The sequence below is a fragment of the Diachasmimorpha longicaudata genome, chromosome 2, assembly GCF_034640455.1.
Source record: "Diachasmimorpha longicaudata isolate KC_UGA_2023 chromosome 2, iyDiaLong2, whole genome shotgun sequence".
In the NCBI taxonomy this organism is placed as follows: Eukaryota; Metazoa; Arthropoda; class Insecta; order Hymenoptera; family Braconidae; genus Diachasmimorpha; species Diachasmimorpha longicaudata.
Window position 1 is genome coordinate 6,099,807 of NC_087226.1, and position 21,454 is coordinate 6,121,260.

General features: G+C 35.5%; 3 protein-coding genes and 1 long non-coding RNA gene across 16 annotated transcripts; 1 reads left to right on the forward strand and 3 right to left on the reverse strand.

The window, feature by feature from the left end:
* Positions 1-2: 2 nt before the first annotated feature.
* LOC135172533 (odorant receptor 13a-like) lies at positions 3-3,082 on the reverse strand. The gene is made up of 8 exons (XM_064138587.1): positions 2,771-3,082; positions 2,485-2,681; positions 2,209-2,425; positions 2,019-2,131; positions 1,856-1,955; positions 1,344-1,454; positions 1,125-1,280; positions 3-1,054 (listed from the first exon to the last, which is right to left on the reverse strand). The coding sequence occupies exons 1-8, from the start codon at positions 3,065-3,067 to the stop codon at positions 1,004-1,006; spliced, it is 1,242 nt and encodes a 413-aa protein (XP_063994657.1). The 5' UTR covers positions 3,068-3,082; the 3' UTR covers positions 3-1,003.
* Positions 3,083-3,734: 652 nt separating this feature from the next.
* LOC135172535 (ubiquitin-conjugating enzyme E2 H) lies at positions 3,735-12,956 on the reverse strand. 8 transcript variants are annotated; one of them, XR_010301120.1, is made up of 6 exons: positions 11,407-12,342; positions 9,372-9,448; positions 6,626-6,793; positions 6,417-6,545; positions 5,751-5,946; positions 3,735-5,357 (listed from the first exon to the last, which is right to left on the reverse strand). XR_010301120.1 is itself a non-coding variant. In XM_064138596.1 (6 exons), exons 2-6 carry the CDS (start codon positions 11,457-11,459, stop codon positions 5,810-5,812), a joined length of 564 nt encoding a protein of 187 aa, XP_063994666.1. In that variant the 5' UTR covers positions 11,460-11,606; positions 12,816-12,956; the 3' UTR covers positions 3,735-5,809. The 8 variants fall into 8 exon arrangements, 7 of the variants coding, with proteins under 7 accessions (XP_063994666.1, XP_063994667.1, XP_063994665.1 ...); XM_064138596.1 differs by adding an exon at positions 12,816-12,956 and having other exon boundaries at positions 3,735-5,946; positions 11,407-11,606; XM_064138597.1 differs by adding an exon at positions 12,700-12,718 and having other exon boundaries at positions 3,735-5,946; positions 11,407-11,606.
* Positions 12,957-14,008: 1,052 nt separating this feature from the next.
* On the forward strand, positions 14,009-20,763 carry LOC135172538 (nuclear receptor subfamily 2 group C member 1-A-like). Of its 6 annotated transcripts, none has more exons than XM_064138618.1 (9): positions 14,009-14,450; positions 14,883-15,066; positions 15,180-15,321; positions 15,401-15,553; positions 15,964-16,228; positions 16,305-16,567; positions 17,251-17,447; positions 18,030-18,307; positions 18,841-20,763. In XM_064138618.1, exons 3-9 carry the CDS (start codon positions 15,193-15,195, stop codon positions 19,098-19,100), a joined length of 1,545 nt encoding a protein of 514 aa, XP_063994688.1. In that variant the 5' UTR covers positions 14,009-14,450; positions 14,883-15,066; positions 15,180-15,192; the 3' UTR covers positions 19,101-20,763. The 6 variants fall into 6 exon arrangements, with proteins under 6 accessions (XP_063994688.1, XP_063994689.1, XP_063994687.1 ...); XM_064138617.1 differs by having other exon boundaries at positions 14,011-14,450; positions 15,175-15,321; XM_064138616.1 differs by having other exon boundaries at positions 14,012-14,450; positions 14,883-15,105; positions 15,175-15,321.
* Positions 20,409-21,363, reverse strand: LOC135172547 (uncharacterized). Its single transcript, XR_010301122.1, has 2 exons — positions 21,225-21,363; positions 20,409-21,042 (listed from the first exon to the last, which is right to left on the reverse strand). It is a non-coding gene; the product is annotated as an uncharacterized LOC135172547 (long non-coding RNA).
* Positions 21,364-21,454: the final 91 nt, after the last annotated feature.

The following is a 21,454-nucleotide window of genomic DNA, read 5'->3' on the forward strand; positions in this document are numbered from 1 at the left end:
TGTACCGTAATTTTTGCGGAAATCTTAGAATTTGACAGCGGTTTTAACAGGCAATAAAATGGGAACCCAAAACTTTGAACATTAGCTCACCTCGGAACCATATTATGATTTTGTAGTAATTTTTTTTGCTATAAAAAATATAACACAATATATGTTATAAGCAATCGCATGTAACATCAGTTACGTCTTGTACCGAATCACGTTAAATATATTTATTATAGCAATTTTACTTTGACTGCCACGCAATAAGGATTCAAAGTCGCAGAATGATCTACATCAAAAGGTGGGTAATAATTTCCTGCGCATGTTTCACCGCGTGTTTAAAAGACCATCCTGGAGAATCACACAAGTGGTATTTTTTACGTAACGTAAAAATGTAATTTTTCTGTGTACACTAATCAGTGTTCATTCAAGTGGTAGTAAATTTTGATTGAAAAAGACAAATGCTTTGATAAGGGCGGTTTTCCTACCCCATAATCCCAACTATAATTTTCGTGGTACTTTTTACCCATTTTCTTGTCCGTTTAGAATTTCACCCCAAAGCACGCACGATTCCACCAAAAAATTGTTTTTTAAGATTTGAGTATGATACCATACCCGAGGGACTGAAACGAAAATTGGGACCTATTCTACTCAAGTCCTGATTCAATCGCTGTGGACTACCATTCGAATCAACTGCCGCTGCGCGCAGGCTGCGGTTCCCGCGCAATTCCTCTTTTCAAATAATTGGCTTTGCATTGTCGTCAGCACCGAGAGAATCTTGTAGATTATTTTACTATAAATTTTTACAAACACATTTGATGACTGTTGTGGCTAAAAGAACTTGAGAAGTAGATAATGGAAAAGATGAAGATCAATTGAAATTTTACTCTTCAACATCAAACAATAATGTTGGTGACATTTTTCATACAAACAATGCTGCTGTTCGAGCCATTTTGTATCTCTGGTTCGATCACCCTTCTGTGGTAAAGGGCAAAATGATTTAAATAAATTATTCCATCATTCATGGCATGCTACGTAAGAGAGCAAAATATCCCATAGCCGCATTGGCGATCTGTATTATTGGTATAAAAAAAATTAATTCATTTAGATTCAATATATAGTTTAATTATTAACATGCTCACCCTTGTTACTCGCTGCAGGTTAAGGGTAATGATACCGTAAGACGTGTATATATATTCTTTCTGAGCACGCATAAGCATTGTTAACAACATGAGTCTGAATTTTTTACTCTGATCAATCCAAGCAGAATTATAAATTGCGTCACTTATTTTGGAGGTCTGCAGATTACGATAGAACATCGATATTAAACATTGCAAGTCTTCTGCATCTGCATTAATTACCTGATGAGTTAAACGATCTGCATAACCACAGTAAACGATTGTTTGACCTGAAAGAGCCATTATATGGAAGAGATTCTTCATTATTTCGTTTAAATCTCCATTCGATAATTCCTGCAAAGATATTGTTACAGGGTGCGATCAAACTACATAAATGAACGAAAGGGAGAAAGCTTAATTAGTTAAACAATAAGAATAGAGCGATTCTTCCCATTAAATCCCCTGTCATAGTAGATGTAACTGCACTCGCGACAATATTTCAAATATTTTTAGTAAATCACCTTTTGTCTACGTAAAAAAACAAGTAATACACCAGCGGTATTTTACACATTTTTCTTGCCCAATCCTGAATGCACATCTTTCTCGATAAATTTATTGTGGAAATACCGATTTTTCCCTGGCCCAATTCACTTTCACATCATCAGTAGATGATGTACATCCGCAGTAAAAGTTAATCTCAAAGCTACGGTAAAAATTCGGCGATTGAAAACCTAAACATTTTTATTTTCCTTTACCTTTTCCAAGCTGAACATGCAGAAGCAACAGTGAGCCCCATTGATTAACACCGTAAGAAAAATTATGGGGTTGAAAAAGTCTTCTGCTGTGGCGCAATGTCTGATAAAAACAAGAAAATATTGTTTAAATTTACTGAATCTTAATTATCATTTCACAACTTACAAGAACATCTCATTGTGTCGCTGAGCAATAGTAGCTAACTGCTGATTTTCAACGTATACTTTTGAATGATCTTTGTGAATTGTATTTATCTGCTTCAATTCCTCAGCTAATATCTGAGAATTGACAATTCTAAGGAAATTATTACCTACTCCATAGGATTGTGAAAAAGTCTTGTAGGATAAATACTTGCTTCGAATTGCAGTGATAAATGTATTGTGATCTGAGCAAAAAGACCGTCACAGGTGATCCAGTAAGTTATGACACATACCATGACGATGATCTCGTAGGCGAGACAGATCAAATAGCTGATGTATTCTCCAGTGGAGAAAGGATACGTTGCAGGATATATCGTTACCGAGAAATCGTAACTTTCATTCATGGCGTAAAGAGAATGATTGAGAAGTAATCTATAATGAAACTCAAACGTTATTACAAATGTAACTGAATAAAATTACAATTTATTTACGTGTATGGACGAAGGCAATAAGAGAGAGCAAGCACAATGACAACGCCGCAATAATAGGATCGAATGCGTTTCGTTCGTTCGGCAGTTTTGATCATTTCCGAAGTGATTAGCTGATTAAGTTTCGCCGATTCCCACAGTTTAGATAGATTTTGCAAAAGGTTAAAAAGATCAACCCGATGTGTCCAGAGCCGTATTCCCTCAATATTCAAATACACACATGGAAATTTGCATAAATTAAAACCCAAACATATTGCTGCGGTTTTTAGTATTATGTCTTCTTACTCACTTTCATAATGCTCAAAAGACCTGAGAATGTTGCTGTCAACGCTTCAATCATGAAATTCAGATCCTTTTTAGCCGCTAGATAGACAGTGGTGAATTCACAAAACAATACGAAGGAAGGAACGATGATACCACAGATGGAAACAAATAATTCCCACCATCGTTCTCTCCGTGGAGTGTTTTCAAAGACATCACCGATGGAAGAAGCACCAGTGAATTGCAAGAGGAATACATCTGTAGAAAAAAAATAACGGAATGATGAAATGTCCCTGTTGTTCACATTTGTCACTCGAGTATTCATACTGCCGAGTTTGGAAATTGTTAAAAAAAAAATTGTTATAAACTGTTCTCTGGCTCTAGCTGCTGTAATGATTATTTGATTGGTGTTACTTATCAGTTATGTACCATGGGAAAACCATCAACTGCTGGAGGAAATTATACTAACTGGATGATGGGAAATGGGAAGTAAGTAGAAGCTGATAAAGTGAACTTTAATGTACGAAATATTTATGCGGAGTTGGGGGAGACTTGCGGATGGGAGAATGGTTAGCGTAACTAAAATTACCGAGAACGGTGGCAGAGAGGATAATCGTGACACGGAATCGTTGGTTGAATTGTCGGATAATTCAATTTTAGCAATGGAAGAGAAACATTTTTTATTTCCATGTTGTTGCTGACGATCTTGCATTTTTCCCCAAGGGCGGATGAATGTTTTTTTCGGTATTTTTTGGCCCACCAAATGCCGACAAAATACTCAGTGGCGAAAGAAACGTTGAAAAAATATTTTGTTCGAGAGAATTCAAATCTGACGTGAACTTCGAATTCGAATTTGATGTGAACTTCATCAAGAATTTATTCGCTGAATAAATATTGATTATGCGCTGACTGGACCCTCAGATGTATCTTAAATACCCGAAAGCAACACGACACAATTTGAATGATCCAGGGTAACAATTCTAATTCAAGAATATATTTTGAACTTTTATTTGTCTTGGAAATTCAATTCCTAATTTACAATCAGAATGATGATCGTAATAATCGATTGAAGGAATCTTACGACAATGTTTTTGTTGTTTTTATTTTGTGTTTATTGTACCAAAAAATTTCATTCACTTTAATCACCTTTGACTCGTTATAATATAATTTTATCGTTTCTCCTTTATTGTATTTTATGCACTTATAAATATTTATAGTAGGATAGTGTGTGTTCCTTGTTATTATTTCTATATATTTTTTATTTCATTTTGTTCTGCTTTCTTTTTCGTTAATGCGAATACGAATTCACCCTTAATAGCATCACCATTTCAGACACTATCATTCTTCTAAATCTCCTTCTCCATCACTGGACAATAACACCGCGTTGTGCATTTGAAAACAGAGGTGTGGAGGATTCACGGCGCAGACCCCTGGATACATTTTATTTATTTACTCAAAAAATTATTTTTCATTTTTCTATGGCACTTACTCTCTTCCATCTTTCCAACGCAAAAATTCAATTTTCATTTTCCTATCCCCCTGCCTAAAAAATACAGTCGAAACATTGTATTTCCTTCACGAAAAACAATCCTACTTCCAATTTGGAGAATTAGGAGACAGAAAAACATTGGTGAAATATCCAAGGCAGTCCACACCTAGTAACTAGCGTAATTGTAAAAAATAATTTTCATCCTATTCTATATCCTATTATTATTATTTTTATCTCATATTCAACGAAATGTCGTTCAACCCAGACAATTTCAGATTTTACATTTGTAATTCGCCATCTTCGTTCATATATATATATATTTTTTTTTATTCAGTAAGTTGTTATTCCTGCTAGGCATATGAATGCAATCATTACTGCAATAACAATTACTATATAATAGAAATTTGTGTAATCAATTAAAATATTGTAAATATGTGAGATCTTCGAGTAGAATGACATCATCTCGATTGATAGCGATTTTTTTTCTTTTTCTTCTCAATTTTAATTATTGAAAAATATACATGAATTGACTTAATGAAATAATGAAGATCAGCTCTTGAATTATGTATGCCTGATTGATCGATTCATTAAATTCACGAAAAAAATGTAGGAGAAAAACAACGAGGGAGTTGAGCATTACTTTCAAAATCCAATTATCACATTATTATGAGACAGGTAAAAAATAGTTGAGAATCGAATTTTAATTTTTTGACGTAATGGACAATGTTCCCCGTGTCACAAACATTCCGAATATTACTAGTTAAAATTAATTTCGACATTTTCTCCCAAAATTATTCCAAGATGAGTGGCTCAGAACTTCAATTTGAATAGGCGCACGTTAATATTTCAAATCCAGCTGAAAAAAATCGCCAATTCACTGAATATTCTGCTTTTTTCCTTTTAGATGACCAAATTACGATACGTCTATTCGAATTGGAATTCCGATATCCATAATGGTTCATTATTTTCTGAAGTCATGGTATTTCGTATATTGAATAATTCCTGTATATCGTTGGCCGATGTCAAGTGCAGCACATCGTGGCTTCTCTCAGAGAATTCCCAAGATTAGAAAAAGAGTAATTTAATGTCGCTCATGTCAGGAGATGCGTACTCATCTGTGATTATCCTAATAAATCAATCAATCAATAAAAAAAAACTAAAAATAATAATGATTTTTTAATTAATTTTTAAATAGAATTTTGATGAATAATAAAAGTATCATGAATAAGGGGGCCATTATTACGTTTGCTTCTAATTATGTACCAAGATGTAATAACTCCAATATAATTTATTCCCATAAAAATAAACTGTCGCGTGAACTTAATCTAAAGAACCTCTGAGTAGTTTGGAAATCAACGTGAATTGATCTATTCATTTTCAGGATCGATGATGTTGTTGATTCCCTGATGAGCCGATAGATCAAATGCTAATAGCATTAAACGCCGCTTTCTTTCTTAATGAATTTATTGTTTAATGCGAAAAAAAAAATTATAGGAGCTGCTCTTGGCCATTTGTTTACCGGCGTAATTGGAGGATTTTTTATGTATTGATGGATATGAAGTATTGCAGAATATTTGGTTACAACTCCATGTCTTGCGCCTCGTCCTCGCTGAAGTCACTCATCGAGGATTCACTGTCTGATGACATGCCATTACCATTACCACCATTCTCCTGGTCCCTGAGTGCTTCTTCTGTGGCGTATTTCCTTACGTAATCTGAAAGGAGAATTTAGAGATTATTATATTGTAATTAACGTTTGACGTCAATTATATATATTGCGAAATTAGGAAGTTAGGGCCATTTGAAAAAAAAATCATAAATACGCATTTAACGACCATTCTCTACAACATTACTTGTTTTAAAATTCATTGTTGATTGATAAATGATTGAAGTTATTTGAACTTCCACAAGCCTTATGTACGTAACCAGGAAATCTCTTTTTAATATATTTTTTGTGCTGAAATTCTAAATACGACTAAACTCGATTTAGTTTCCGAATAAATGAATTTTGCAATCGAAAAATGCATTGTTCATCAATAATTTAAAAACATGCTGGTAATCTTCAGAAATTGCTCTATTGAGTTCCAATAATTTTAGACCGTAAAAAAAAATTAATTAAAATTTCCCACAACACAACTGCCTCATCGTCTAATTGTCTAATTGCCACAATTGTCTAATTTCTGACCTGCAACTTTTTTCTTGTATTCTTCTGGCTTATGAAGATACATAGCAGCGGCATCGCCGTTGAGTGGATCAATCGGATTGGGATATGTTAGCAACTGAGGCAGGAAAGATTCAAAAATATTGGATAAATCTGTAACAGAGAGAAAATAATACAGCTATATCACTAAATTCTTATGACCACTGAATTTCGATAAATTAATGACATCTCACCGTAAAGAGCCGTCCACGCCTGATTAATGACATCAAGACAAACCGTACCAGACACTTCGTCGATGTTGGGATGATAAACTTTATTGATGAACCCAATTGAAGGTGATTTGAAGGGATAGTGTTCGGGCAAGTGGACTCTCACTTTCCATATTCCACCCTCGTACGGCGCTGAAATACAGCACAATTACAGGATGATAGGTCATTATATTTTCATGTCTCCTGACTTATCGTTCGTAATTATCATATAGTAATCCATTTAAATGTTCCATCCTCAATTCTTAATGTCTGTCATTCAGCCTATTCATTCTGTCAAAATTATTCAAAAAAATATATGCCGACACATCAATAACAGACAGGCGTAAGTTCTACGGGTTCCCCGGAAGCAGCTCAGGAAGTCGTAAGATAAATTGACTTAATACCAGGATCGAGTTAATCTGGGTACCAGGACACTCTGAGATACTAGAAAACGAAAAGGCTGGCCAGGAAAGGTGCGGGAAGTCCCTCCCTTTCTCTTCCAGGCTTTGACGTCGGTGTAGCCCGACGAACCGTTAAACCGAACACCAGAGAGTGAACGATGGAACAACTGAGCTGTCCCTGGAGGCGGACGATCGGTGCAAGACAATCTAAGCTTTTCATCGGAGAGTGAAGCCTCAAGCCCACAGAGCCGCTGATGAAATTAGAGAAAAATATCGTGACATAGACAGTCGGGGTACTGATGGGGCACTGCAGCCGCCGAATACACCTGAACCTGCTGAACCTGTCTGAGAATATAAATTCTGAGTTCTGGGATGAAGAGGAGACTGCACGCCTCCTGTGATGCTGCCCTGCTTTCATGAGGAAGCAGCAGTGGACCTGGAGCTGTCCCTTCCTAGAGCAGGAATTCAAAGGGCTAGACAGCAGAGAAGTACTTAGCTCTTACCGGGCCGCAACGACACACGGGTTCCGTTATTAAAATTAAAAAATAAAGAATGTATTCCCTCCTGTCGATACGTTTATCTATTATTAATCTGGTGATATGAATTTCGAAATTTTTCAAAATGTGAGGAGTACTGATCCTTTTATTAGACGGGAAGGAAAAATAAATTTTGGGAAGTATAGAATATATGCAGGGGGAAATAAACAAAAAAAAATACTCGTCAGAAATTTAACTTTCTATTAGCGTTAAAAATTTTTTTTTAATCTGGAAAATAGCAAATAAATACGCAAAATTACGTGGGAAAAGTGGAATTCGTAGACCTGACGAGAATGGCTGGCCACATGACAAAAGCTCCTTGTGTGACAATCTCAAGACTTGATTTGAACTCCAAGTATCTCCCATTATCATAGAAAATAGTATACAATTACTGATCCATTCACCACTTCAAGAAAGTAAAAATTCTCTTTCACCTATTACTCCGACAATTACGAATTTCGATTTTACATAAAATAGAAAGGGTTGCGCATTCGATGCGCAGAGACGCATATTGACGTGGTTCGATGCTAGCGAATAGAACAACCGCCTACGAGTGAGGATGACCCACTAACCCAGTTTCTAAACGGGCTGCATACAACGAGTCATCAGCAGGAACACTGTTCCCGTTGGACTCGCTAAACTCCAAATGGATAAACTGAAAATCTATAACTGAACAAAATAACGTCGAAATCAATTTCAAATGTCATTATAGGTGTGGCGATAATCAATCGAATCATCGAAATAAATTATAAAAATTATTGTAAAATCAAATAAAAATTTGTAGACTTGCACTGATCTCAAGGGAATGCCTCCAATATTCCAATCTTAGATTAGTCAATAGAGATAATTCAAAGGTACATTTTAGATAACAAAATTTTCAACTACTGTTGTAAAAAAATATAGGGTCTACCGTCCAAGCTAATTTATGAAAAGAAAAAACATGAACAAGTACGGAGACTGAGAGATAAGTGCAGTAATTTGATTTAATCATGCAAAAGGCGTGCTAGCATTCAATAATCGTTAGATGCGTGACTTTCATAAATTACAAGCGCTTGTACTTGGAATTTCACCGTTAAGGATATCCAAGTACTGCCTTCAGAGTAGCACTTCTTCTGAGAATCTTGCCAACTTATTACTGTTGTATATTTTTCATTGTCAGGTCGATTTTTGCAAGAATTTCTCGAATGAATATTATAAATAATACTTTCTTCAATATTATATTTGCCAGGAATTACTTTACAGCCTGTGATAATCACATGGCAACACTAGACGTGCGTTCACTATAACCCGGGGAAATTGGCCTATGAGTAGGCTTCAACCAAGACGTCACGAACAGATGGATTCAAACAATCAAATAAGACCCTCATAATCGTCAAGGAGCCTTTGTAATCATTCATCCGAAAGAATGTCTTTCAATGAGACGTCGATGAAATTTAATAATTTATCGATTAAAGAAAAATAAAGTTGCAAGTGTATCACTGTTTCTGAAAAAAAGAGACGTTTTGGGGAATGTTAAAGACAACCAATTAACTAAGGAGCAAACAACTAGACAAGTACCTCAACTTAAAGCACAACTAAAATGCCTTTCATTTAAACTAATAAAAAAAAAATAGCCGAGAAAATTACTCGATCGGGAAAACCTGTGCAACGTGACCTTTGCAAAGAAAATCCAAGGACGAAGGTATATCATGCTTCAGTAGCGTCATTAAATGGTAATTAAATCATTGTTACTTCAACTTGTTCCATTTTAAATAAAAAGAGAGTAGTTATTTATTAAATTAAATCGATACTCACTTCCACGTGGCCCGTAAAACTTGACGGAAAACTCGTTGAGTCCCCCGAGGATCGTCACCTCGTGTTTGCTCTCTATTCTGTAGGGAAATGGTTAAGAGAAATATACAATGATGTGGAGAAAAAAATAGATTACCCGAGAAAATTGGTTTTTCTCATTTTCGTAGTTATGGTAACTTCAAATTATTTGAGGGCATCGTAGTATTTTAGACATCAGTTCTTCAGGGAGTTGCTTCCCTACTTCCTTAGATGAGCATCCGAACAATCATTTGAGCCCCATTTGACCTTATACTTCCGACTTTGTCTTATAAATCAGTAACGATGCGGCAAAATGGGATAACTCGCTTTTGACTATTTCCCAATTTTTTATCAATATCTCAGGATTCGCAGAAGCTGATGAAACCTTTTTTATAGAGCGACTCGAGTTCTACAACAAATGTAATTGCAAAAATTCCGATATTTCCCTTAGATTCGGACATATTTCTCAAAACATTAACTGAGAGATAACTTGCTTTACCATTTCGTTACGGAAATATACTTCCGTGGGGCAAAGGGAAGGGAGAATGAATGTAAAACACCGAGATTTATCTAATGTCTAAATATAAAGTAATCAATGTCTAAATATAAAACCCATTGGGTCGGAACCATGAGAATTTTATTCATATTAAGAATTTGCCAAAAACCGATATAATATCTTAGAAAATCATGTTTCCAAGAGATTAAGAGATTTCAATTATTTTTTAACAAACAATGAAGGTTGAAAGAAATAATAATAATTCAGTGCAAAATGTAATTTGAATGATGCTGAATATTTATGATTGAAGAAAAAATGCCTTGCGCAATTTGCTTGCCAAATATGGTGACTGTAAATGATTTAATCCATAGTATAGTCTGTACCAGACTATAAGCTACTCGGATATTCTTAACTCAACATTTCCAATGTAAACAATTTGTTTCTTCTCAAATGAATATTTTTTCTACATGGCCTCCATGAACAATGATTTTCTTGAAACCGATGGATATTATTGGAAAGAATACGATGATTCCCAAATGGACTTAGAGGGGGAGCTAACCTCACTCATCTGCACAGTGACAAGACAAAGAGCTGAGCTTATATACATTTTATGTCAAATCTCACGAGAGATTGTCTGTCGTCGGCACATTAACAAACGCAACATTACCACTTCCCAAATTGAAATGAATTTTGATTTTTTTTCATGTTGCGACATTTGAGAGGCTGAATCGTGACTCTAACGTCTCCAGTTATGTCACAACAAGAATGAGACAGTGATAATTTTCAACATTTAACATTCAACCTTGAGTTTCAACAAGTTTGAATTGAACCACGTTCATAGATGTTCGATATTTGTATTGATGGCCCTCTGCCAAATCCACTCTTATTTTCTCCTGATTCATATACATGTTTTTTGGATCATTCAGTTCCTAAAAATGGACTGATGTATCATAAAATTGTCAAGATTCGAAGAGAAAGAAAGGCAGAGAATGAAGAAATATTGAGTAATAATAACAATATTTCTCCTGTCATTCATCGCCGTTACTTTGCACATTAACAACCTATTTCTACCTCTTTTTCAATAATGTTTAAAGTCATATAAGAATTGCAATATTCCACTATTGATCGTAAAATTGAGCTTGAAGGAATGCTGACAGCACAATGTAACGAGAAAGTAATCAACGAGAATAATATCTTATGCATGAAGTTAATTCACAACTGGAGAATTCAGATATTTATCAAGTACACTTTCCAATCCAATGCACGCCAATATCAAAGCATTGAGTACGACCCAATGTTGTGCGCACACGGAACGGTACAATCAGCTGGTTAAAAACAGCTGTGACCCGTCATCGGTGTAACACGAAGTTAAATACCCTCTGCATACAAAAGCCTATGTTTTTCATTCCTCCATTAACTACAGAAAATCAAAACACATTTAGAATTTTACCCAAGATTCGCAAATAAAATTTCTCCAAATCCCAATGGAAAAAAGCAACACATACATGTACATATAAAGGATACAACTTGATAACATCGGTGTCCATGCGTCGCTTGCCAGCACTCGGGGACGACATCTTCCTCAATCCAATCGTTCAAACAATGGACGAAGTGACAATCAAAGGGACCAAATCCTCTTCGAATTACGTAAAAATCACAATAATTCCCCCTGATGTCACTTGGTTATTTTTCTCATCTCATGAGTCTCTTTCCACCATCACACTCTGTTTTTCGTTGACAACAGCAACAAAAAAGCATAAAAAAAATGAATGAAAAAAAAAAAATAATAAAATTGAGAACCACCTAACAAAAGACCTGGACTCGGGTTATTCAGTTTTGCAGAACGCCTTCGACTGGTCCGAGACGTTGATAAAAAAAAATAACCAATTTCAACGACCAATTGATGGCATTCAGAGCAATGGTTTCACTATTTTACTAGTATCAATATTTTTCTTCATCAATAAATCCTAACACTTGCTTCCAAAACAGGCATTCCCACTATACTAGGCTTTGTTCTCTCTGGAGTACAGTTTAATCGTCTTCTTGCTTGCACTCGGGCGCACAATATATCTTTCTTCATTCACTTGGCATAAAATGACACTTAAAAAATAGGGAGGAGGAATAAAGGAAAAAAAAACGAAATTATGCATTGAGAATGAAAGGATTCTTATCAACTTTTTTTTTTTTTACCAAACTCGGGTCACACGCTCAAGGTCTCTCACGTATTTTGTTATGAATGTGCGTTTAAAATGAAAAAATAACATCCGACGACCTGTCAAGGCAATCCTGACAATACCCCCGAGCCCAAACCAAACAACTATCAACCTGTGGCCGACTGAGTCCAACTTTGTCTGATCGCACACTGCGCCAGCAACTCCACCAAACTCCACAATTAAATGTTGTATTGGAGTTTGTCGTATGTGCCTTGTGTGTCTCCAGAAGGCGCACACATGTACACAAGTATCTTCATGACAAGAAGCGAAAAGAGAGAGAGATTCCAAGAAAATAATTCGAGTTTCGCAGAGTGATCGTCAGAGGGCGACAGTTATGAAACGCCATTAAATTTTTTTAAATTTGGATTTTCCTATAAGACGTACCATTTTTTTGAACAATCAACATTCTGAGAAAACTGAAAATTTATGAGATAGAAAAAACATTGAGTCATCCCTCGACTTAATTAATAATAATGGAATAATAATTTATGTGGAAATTTGTAAAGAGAAAATTACCTGACTATTTGGACTATTGAGTGAATTTTGGATTGGAATAAAACTACGTTTAATGAGCAATTGATAATGACTTGTCCACATTTCTAACCTCGTAATTTCACCACGATTTTTCTCATCGCATATTTTCCCCATGTTGCGGCACGATTAGTGCTAATAATACTCTATATTAAACGCCAAGTTCATCGTACAACCATTGCCACCTACCATTATCAACAAATTATTACATTATGAATATTTATTTTGCTGATTTTACTGTATTTATTTATTTATTTATTTATTATTATTAGTCCGAAAAATACGCGAGAGCCAACGTCAAACTAGCGAGAATCAGCAGCCATGTTGGACATGCGCAGACATCACAGAAGTTGTTCTGCTGTATGTTGTGGCCACCCCCCCCCCCTCGGCCCATGAAAGTCACCTAAAATTAGACCGAGTGGAAAGGGAAGACTCGGTCACGTGACTCCAAAAAAATAATGCGGGCATTCTTTTTTAATTGACTTTCCATACAAAATTAGTTTTCTAAATTGAAGAAAACATTCGCCCCATTATTTCAAGTTATTTTACATGGGTTACAGTTTTTTTTTTGTTCTGTTTAATGCTTGCCAAGTATTGCGATTTGTAAATTATCAATAAATAACTATTCGTTCTCAAATTATGAAATTAATTTTGTAATTGTTCCAAACGGTTTCCTACATATTCTGACAATTATTTCCATAAAATACGTAATTGATTTGTCAAGTATCCGGCCAGAGAGGACTAACTAAAGTAGAAGGTCAGTTCTGGGGGTTTGAGTGACCCCGGCGTTATCGTAGTACCTTACCCCAAAAGAGACAGGGCGCCACAATGCTGAGGTGTCTGCCCCGTCAGCCGACTCAACAATTCCTCAGTAGCAATCCCAGTACTAAGTCCCCGATTTTTTTTTTCCTTTGAAATTAGGGAACACTATGAGCAGAAGAAGGATATGAGAATGCTTCATTTAAAATTAAGTAGATTGAGAAGGCGCCGGTCCAAACTCAACTAGCGGGTTCGGTTCTACCATTTTTTTAAACTTTTTGACAGAACAATCAAATGGTTTCTTGATTCGCGGGTTCAAAGACACTCTAAAAATGAGGATTTTGTGTAGTAAGATAGGGAGTAAGAATTATTTGCAATTTGAAAAAAAAATTCGGGGACTCAGTACCGGGACTGCTACTGAGCGTGCTACGCATTGCGTGTAGTGCCCTGCCTCTTCTGGGGTGAGGTACTACGATACCGCTGGGGTCACTCAAACCCGCGGAACTGGGCCTCTACTTTAGTCAAATCCTCTTTGGGTCTGTTCAATCTGGTGGAGAAGACAATTCAATGTACACAGCTTTGCCTTCGGCCGTGGATATGAGCAGCAGAAAACAGATTCCTTACTAACCGTTGGAACAATCATGTACGCAGAGATGCGTGACCTGTGGACTGGTCATGTCAGTGTTTCCTACCGTATTCACTCTATACTTTGTCTCGCGTACACCTGTGCAAGGTTGTTTGGACTGTATTATAGCCCGCTACGTTGTGCTTCTGCTTGATACTTCCCTGGCCCCCCGTTAAAACCACACAACAATCATTCCACCTGGGACTAATAAATTTCTCTATTCAATCGCCGTCAATTGTTGATAAAGAAGGAGGAAATCTGCCCAGTTATATTATTGATAAATTGTTGCTAAATTTGTGAAGTATAAATACGAAAATTTCCTCGCTATTTGTCAGGAAAAAGTTGGTTACTTTGATGTATTATGTGTCGTGTGTACGAAATATAGAGAACGCAAATACAACTCCAGGCATCTAACATAAATTTATGGACACGCACAACAGGTAGTGTATTATGTAAAGTTCTTTTTCTTCTAAATTACTTTTTTTTAATTATAAATCATTCAGGGGATCCTAAAAAAGTCTGCATTTCCACGTTCTGGCATAATTTTTTCATTTTCATCGAGTCGATACGGTTATTTTACATCACGGAATGGCAGCTCCGTTTTTTTTTACATTATCCACCGTCTTGTGACCTTTAGATGATTTTTTTCCCTGGTTAGGTGTATGGATACTTGTCAAAGTGGGAGGGAGAAAGGAAGAGGAAATATACGTGTAACAGGTCACAAACTCTGACGTGTTAATATATTTTTATCTCCATTGTTCCATCCTATTTTTAAGAGTGAAATACCTTAACGTTTATATAATATTTACATCTAACAGGTCTTATAATTCGATACGAAATATCTAAATAGTACTTTTCGTTGGTTTTTTCAGTTTATTTTTTCTTGAAGTATAAAAATGTGTAAGTGTTAGTATCGGAGCGAGAAAACGAGAGCAAAGGGAACGGCCAAAAAAGGATGATAGAGAGGGGGAAGGTACTCTTAGCTCTCTGAAAGGAGAGCAAATGCCTAGTTGGAGGAATGTTTCACACAAGATTTTGCGGGGTCAATGGGGAATGGTTAGATTGTTACTGTCTACGCTCTAACGATATTTAAGTGTCAGTTATTCAAGCCAGTCAACGCACCGTATGTATTTTTATTCCATTGAAGAAATGACTATTTTGCAGTTCAGCTGATGATTAGCCATGGACAAGGATCTTGAGCAGGGCGATAGTGATAATTTAAATGAGTGTGATAACGACAGGAAACGAGAGGATTATCACGATTTAAGACTCCACAGGAGTATGGACTGCACAGGAGATTCTAATGCTGAGGTAAATATGATTTGATTATCGCCCGAAGAATGGATCGAGCTGATAGTTGAAAAGTTATAATTAACGACTCTGTGTTCAGAGGGATGGAGAGGGGGACCAAAACCACCACGATCAGCTGATTGAGGAAAGGGTTGAATATAAGGTTGGGCATGATTTTCGGAATATTGGACATCATCGTGGTGTCATGCACATGCACAGTGGAATGGAGCATCTGAATAATTCTGATATTGAGGTATAGATTTCGATAATTGCTTACTGGTTTATTATAGAGGGAATCATTTTAGTAGTAAAGTGATAAAGCTAGATAAGTCAGTGTTGGTTAATGACCACTTTTTGATGAATATTTGCAATCTACAGAAGGCAGACAATTTTTTATTATAACCTTTCTAGTCGAGCCAATTCAGGACTACCACAAATGTCATTACAAAAAATCCATTACTTCTCTTGGATTTGGAGAGATTATTCCAAAGCTCGTCATCTGATCATCGTGGATAATTACTGCATTCGATTGTATCGAAATGTATTTTAAATAGTTGGAAAAACATATACGAGATGATAATTTATTAAATATGAATATCACGCAGCTCCCTCGCAATGGTATTTTTCGCTCATTTTTAATTTGATCATAATTTTTATTCCCAGGTCAAGCTATCACGTGATGTACGAGGTTCATTAGGTCTTGGGCTTTCTCTCGAGCTCTGCGTCGTCTGTGGAGACAGGGCAAGTGGTCGTCATTACGGTGCAATAAGCTGCGAGGGTTGTAAAGGCTTTTTTAAGCGCAGTATTCGTAAACAATTGGGCTATCAATGCCGTGGTAGCAAATCTTGTGAAGTAACGAAACATCATCGCAATCGATGTCAGTATTGTCGCCTTCAAAAATGCTTGACGATGGGAATGCGCAGTGACTGTGAGTTTAAAGACTTTCAATCAAGAATTCATTTATGAGAATAATTATTTACGGGATAAAATGAAGTATAAGCAAGCCTGGGGTTTTACAGCTGTTCAGCACGAACGGAAACCTGTTTTGGGTGAGGCAACTGGCGCAAAAATGACTAATCGCGGAGCAAAGGTGAAACCAGAGCCACAACAAATTATACCAGAGATAGCATCTATCTGGGAACCACCAGAGAGCCCAAGTGTTGAGGATCATAGCAGTGATAGTGACCTCAGTGATGCACTTACACTTGCTAGAGAGCGATTACTCATTTCCCATGCACTTGAGGGTATGGCGAAGCTCATAGGTGATGTGAGTATCAATTTTCTGTGGTGATCCCGAAATCAGGATTATCGGATGGAGAAGTGAGAGAAGGGGGAAATGATTGGACTAAATTCTCCTGTTCACTTGAACAATGAGTTTCAGTAACAAGTGGCCGATGATGTCACAAATGAGGAATTATCAGGTCACAAAAATGTGCCCGCCATTGACGCTCACGTTCAATCTTATCAACAAAATAATCAGATAATATTTTGATACCGATAAATCATTTATATAGATACGGCATGACACTTATTTATCTCCAAAGAACGATTTCTTCAAGATCACTTATAAATTCTTCTGCTTATTCATATATTTTTATCAACAATTCAAATAATACCTTATTCTGTGATGATTTTTAGGATAACAACGAATCGTCAGTCTCCTTAGTCTTTGTGATTTTTCTAATAAAAAATGGAAAGATTACTTTGAAAAAATAACTGAATATCTGGATTAACGTCACGATTCAGACGTGAGATGATCGTTATAATGTAAGACGGTCACATTTTTGTCACGTGACAAGAATTAGTCATTCGTGTGTATTCAGAAAATGCGCGAAATAAACCCACTGACTAGCCTCTAATACTCCACTTTGATTAGTTGATATCCGATTGATTAAAATGATCAGAATTGATTTGTATTCACTACGTAAATATTTATGTTCCTTCTTCCAGAGTGTTAATGGATCGAATGAAACCGAAGAAGAGTGGACTGGACAACTGTTACATGAAAGGAATACTGTATTCCAATTGAGAGCTCCGAGTCCAGCTCCAGCTTATTTGTCAATACACTACATTTGTGAGAGTGCAGCTAGACTGCTATTCTCGTCGGTACACTGGGCCAGGGGAATCCCTGCTTTCCAAGCACTTCCGTAAGTAATGTAAATAGTCGTAAGCTGGATTATTCGGGGTATTATAAATTCGACAGAGATAATCACCGATAAACTCCAGTCATACTGGAATTATGTGTTTATATGAAGTGATAGCTCCCTGTAAAGCTCAAACCCCTGGTTATATGCATGAAACTACAATGCTATAGTCACCTATAGGTGATCGGAACGTTTGATAATTAGACAATACAACAATTTCAATTTTTCTGATTTACTGTGGCGTAAATATTGTATGGAATCGGTTAATCTTGGAGTCTCTCGACGTATATCCGACTTTCAAATCTACACTGTTTCGCTCAATAGTAAGTAGTTTTTATCAATTTCAGGTATAAAATGTTTATATGAATTCAATATGGTGTAAAACAAGTAGCTTCCGAATGGGAGCCTTATATTGGAGCGATTTTTCAATTTTATAATTTTGATATGAAGTGGTGTGCAATATTATGAAACGCAAAGGAACTATATTCATAGGGCTTCGTCTATATGTGTGTGACAACTTCGATTTTAGATGATCAATTTTTACGAAAGTAACGTAACTCCGATGGTACATTCAATTATTTTCAGATTGGATGTTCAAACCTCTTTAGTGAGATGTTGTTGGGGTCAGCTTTTCACCCTTGGGCTAGCACAGTGTGCTTACACCCTGTCACTACCAAGTATTCTCACTTCCATAATTAATCATCTTCAGGCAAGCATCGCCCAGGAAAAAATAACAGCGAGTAAAGTAAAACTCATAACTGAGCACATATGCAGACTCCAAGATTGCGTCAGCTCATTGCATAAAATGCAAGTGGATGCTACGGAGTATGCCTATCTCAAAGCTTTGACTTTATTCAGTGCTGGTAATATAATAATTGTTAATTCTTCAAACTGATAGATTTTAGGAGAAATAAACTTATCGACTCACATTAAAAATTTCGCGTAAAAGCATCATCTATTATTAGAGTACTTATACAACAAGTGGCCCTAGCACCTGAATCACTCATCCACATTCATAAAGTAAAAAATCACAGTTAATGTGAATTGAATCATTCAGTCTTATCTTTCAACAAATTTCAAGCCTTCAACAGTAAATATTACACAGAAGGGATGAAAATTTCAATTGTTGCAATATGGGGACAAGGAAAAACAAATTAATAAATTATGAGTGCATTTAAGGTTAATAGATTTTAGAAATATTTTACGAAGAATTCTCTCTTTAATAAATTAAAATAAATTTTGTAGAAAAAATTTCGAATTTTTCTGAAAAACTCACCCTTTTTGTTCTTCAGTTATTACTATTTTTAGACAAATCCTTCAGGAAAATGCTGGAGTATAATTGGTAGACTTCAAAAAGTGTTTTCCATCGTTATAGTACTTCTGTATCAATTTACAGATAACATATTAGCAGATACATGGCATAAGAAGGTCGAGGTTCTTCAAGAAGCTACTTGGAGCGAACTACAGCAACGCGTTGGTGCCGATAGACTTCCTAGATTATTATTAAGACTTGCCCCGCTGCGTTCGATAAATCCTCGTGTTCTCGAAGATCTCTTTTTCGCTGGTCTAATTGGTAGAGTAAGCGTAGCAAGTGTTGTGCCTTATATTCTCAGTATGGAGGACTGTAAAACTGAAGCGGATGTGCAGATGGGATGACAATTGTTACTTGTAAAATATCAATCGTTACCTAAGAGTATGGGATAGATGTAAGTGTTAAGTATTCAATTAACATATTTTTATTAACTGAAAAAAAATGACGGGAAATGTTTATAGCAATATTACATATTATTATACAATATTATGTATGCAAGGAATTATTGCGACAGGCATGCGCACCAGTTGCTCCTCTCCTGATTTGAAAATGGTTCAAAATCTTATTTTCTGTTATGGAAGTACTTAATTTTGTATTTCTGCTGTTGTTCTTGTTAAATTTTGGAACATCCTATTTTCTCAAATCCTTCCTAGAGATAAAATCAAGGTACACATTTAGTTATTTGACGGTATGTTAAAGAAGAATTAATGGGGTCTTAAAATAGTATTGTATTTTTCGAATTAGTTGTCTTTCATTGCATGTAACAATAATTCCCACATATTCACTAGCATCATAGGCTAAAAAATATTAGTTCTATGATTTTTTCCTCGTGCACGCAAATATTCTAATGTTAATTATGCCGAAGATGGTGAATATCAGTTTTTCTCTTGCTTCGTTCAATGAGTGGAAATGATTATATCATTTAGGGATTATAATGAATGTATATGTTTATCCAGTTATAGGGGTGTTTTTCTTTCATTCTTGTGAAAAAAAAATCTTCCAGGAACATGATAGTGTTATATGACTCGGAGTAGTGAAAAGAAGATATTTTAATGTCAGATATTTTTAATTTTTTAATTTTTCAATTTACATTTTTGAAAAGAATTTGATAAAAGTTTAGAATTAATCAATACCATCTCAGTGACTAGCTGTGACATATCAGGTTTTATTGAAGATTATGTTCTCATTAATTGCTAATGACCCTCGTTACGAATACGGTCAAGCAATGTCAATTGGATGTCAAGAAATTTGATTATTCCAAATTAATCTTTAAAATATTGAAAATTAGCATTCGACGCAATATTAAAATTATGGATGCAAAAAAATAATTATACTTCTCGTTGGTTCACAACAGTATTGAATTTTCCTCAAGTTCAAAAACTGAAATAACAATCAATTTGTAATGGTTGAAATTTCGGGTATGTTATTCATGACACTGATGGATTCATGTTGCAATATCAATCGAATTTCAGGGCCCCCCGGGGGGTAAAAGGAACAGTTTTTACAAAAGTTGATTGACGAATTTATTTCTCATCTTGGCCTTCATGAAATTTAGAAAATAATGTGCAGAATTATACAGCACAAAAACTGCTTTGACTGAGAAAAAATTATTTCGTTTATATCTTTAAAACTAGCGAATTCAAATTAAAATGTTATTTTTTTTATTATATCGAAATCTATGTTATTATTATCTCTAAGAGTTTCGGTAAATTTTACTCTCCCAACTCCAAAAGAATGAGGAGTTTGATAAATATAAGTTGTGATGGTACAATTACGATGGGTAGATGGTGAAGAATATAACAATCAGACAATAACTGTAAGCCTTTAATTAACTTTTGAAACTCTTAATTGTTAAAAATCTGAGAATCTTAGGTAATGTCCTATACTTAATAACCCTGTACATAATAAAATGTGCCTAGCAATGAACGACTTTTCAAGAACAGTAAAGAACATGTAAACTGTCTTAATATTACGGATTTAATAAAATTTAAATTGTACTTGCTGCAATTTTCATGTAATTTTTCAATCTCGCTGAAGATGAAAATTCGTCGATAGGCGAGTTTATCATCTACTTAAAGGTATTTATTTAAAGGACAAGATATTTACGTGAATGACAGCAAAAAAATTGACAAGTTTAAGCTGAGTCAATTCCATAACAAAAACTTTCAGTAGAATCGGGTACATAGCAAATTTAAATTATTTTTACTCTCTACGCGAAATCTTTTTCATTTTGATTTTCAATAGAGTCCGCCAGGAACTAGTAAAAAAATCGATGATAGAGGCCCCCTAAAATTGTATAACGCGTGTTAGATTTCTCTCGTATCGTCGGTCAAATATGCACTAGCAATTAAGTTAACGATTGAGTTTCGTCTGTAGCACACAGAGGTCGCTACTTACATTAGTTATTAAAAATTAAAAGAAAAACTAACAAAATATTTTAAGGTAAGTATAAACAGGTACAAACATACCACAAACGATAGATTTAGTTCATTTTCTGAAAAGCAATCACCTGTCGGCTATCTCCATAACAAACGCGGGACAAAGCCCCACCAGATCTTTATACATATATAGGAAATTGACTTCTTGCATATCAGCACGAACTCTTTTCTCTGACGTTCCTATGTCTTACGGCCCTGACCGCCCCTGACGTTCGACAAGGATGACTCATGTGATCCGAGATTTCCAGTATTTAGAGGCA

Bases quoted from the DNA above. Each gene is read 5' to 3' on its own strand.
- LOC135172533 (XM_064138587.1), bottom strand. From the start codon at position 3,067: ATGAATACTCGAGTGACAAATGTGAACAACAGGGACATTTCATCATTC. The intron at 2,682-2,770 runs GTGAGTAAGAAG...TTGAATATTGAG, and splicing joins GTCTTTTGAGCATTATGAAA to GGAATACGGCTCTGGACACA. The intron at 2,132-2,208 runs GCAAGTATTTAT...GTCAATTCTCAG, and splicing joins ATTTATCACTGCAATTCGAA to ATATTAGCTGAGGAATTGAA.
- LOC135172538 (XM_064138618.1), top strand. From the start codon at position 15,193: ATGGACAAGGATCTTGAGCAGGGCGATAGTGATAATTTAAATGAGTGT. The intron at 15,554-15,963 runs GTATAGATTTCG...TTTTATTCCCAG, and splicing joins TGAATAATTCTGATATTGAG to GTCAAGCTATCACGTGATGT. The intron at 18,308-18,840 runs GTAATATAATAA...ATCAATTTACAG, and splicing joins TTTGACTTTATTCAGTGCTG to ATAACATATTAGCAGATACA.
- LOC135172535 (XM_064138596.1), bottom strand. From the start codon at position 11,459: ATGTCGTCCCCGAGTGCTGGCAAGCGACGCATGGACACCGATGTTATC. The intron at 6,794-9,371 runs GTGAGTATCGAT...GCTGTATTTCAG, and splicing joins GTTTTACGGGCCACGTGGAA to CGCCGTACGAGGGTGGAATA. The intron at 6,546-6,625 runs GTGAGATGTCAT...TCTCTGTTACAG, and splicing joins GGCGTGGACGGCTCTTTACG to ATTTATCCAATATTTTTGAA.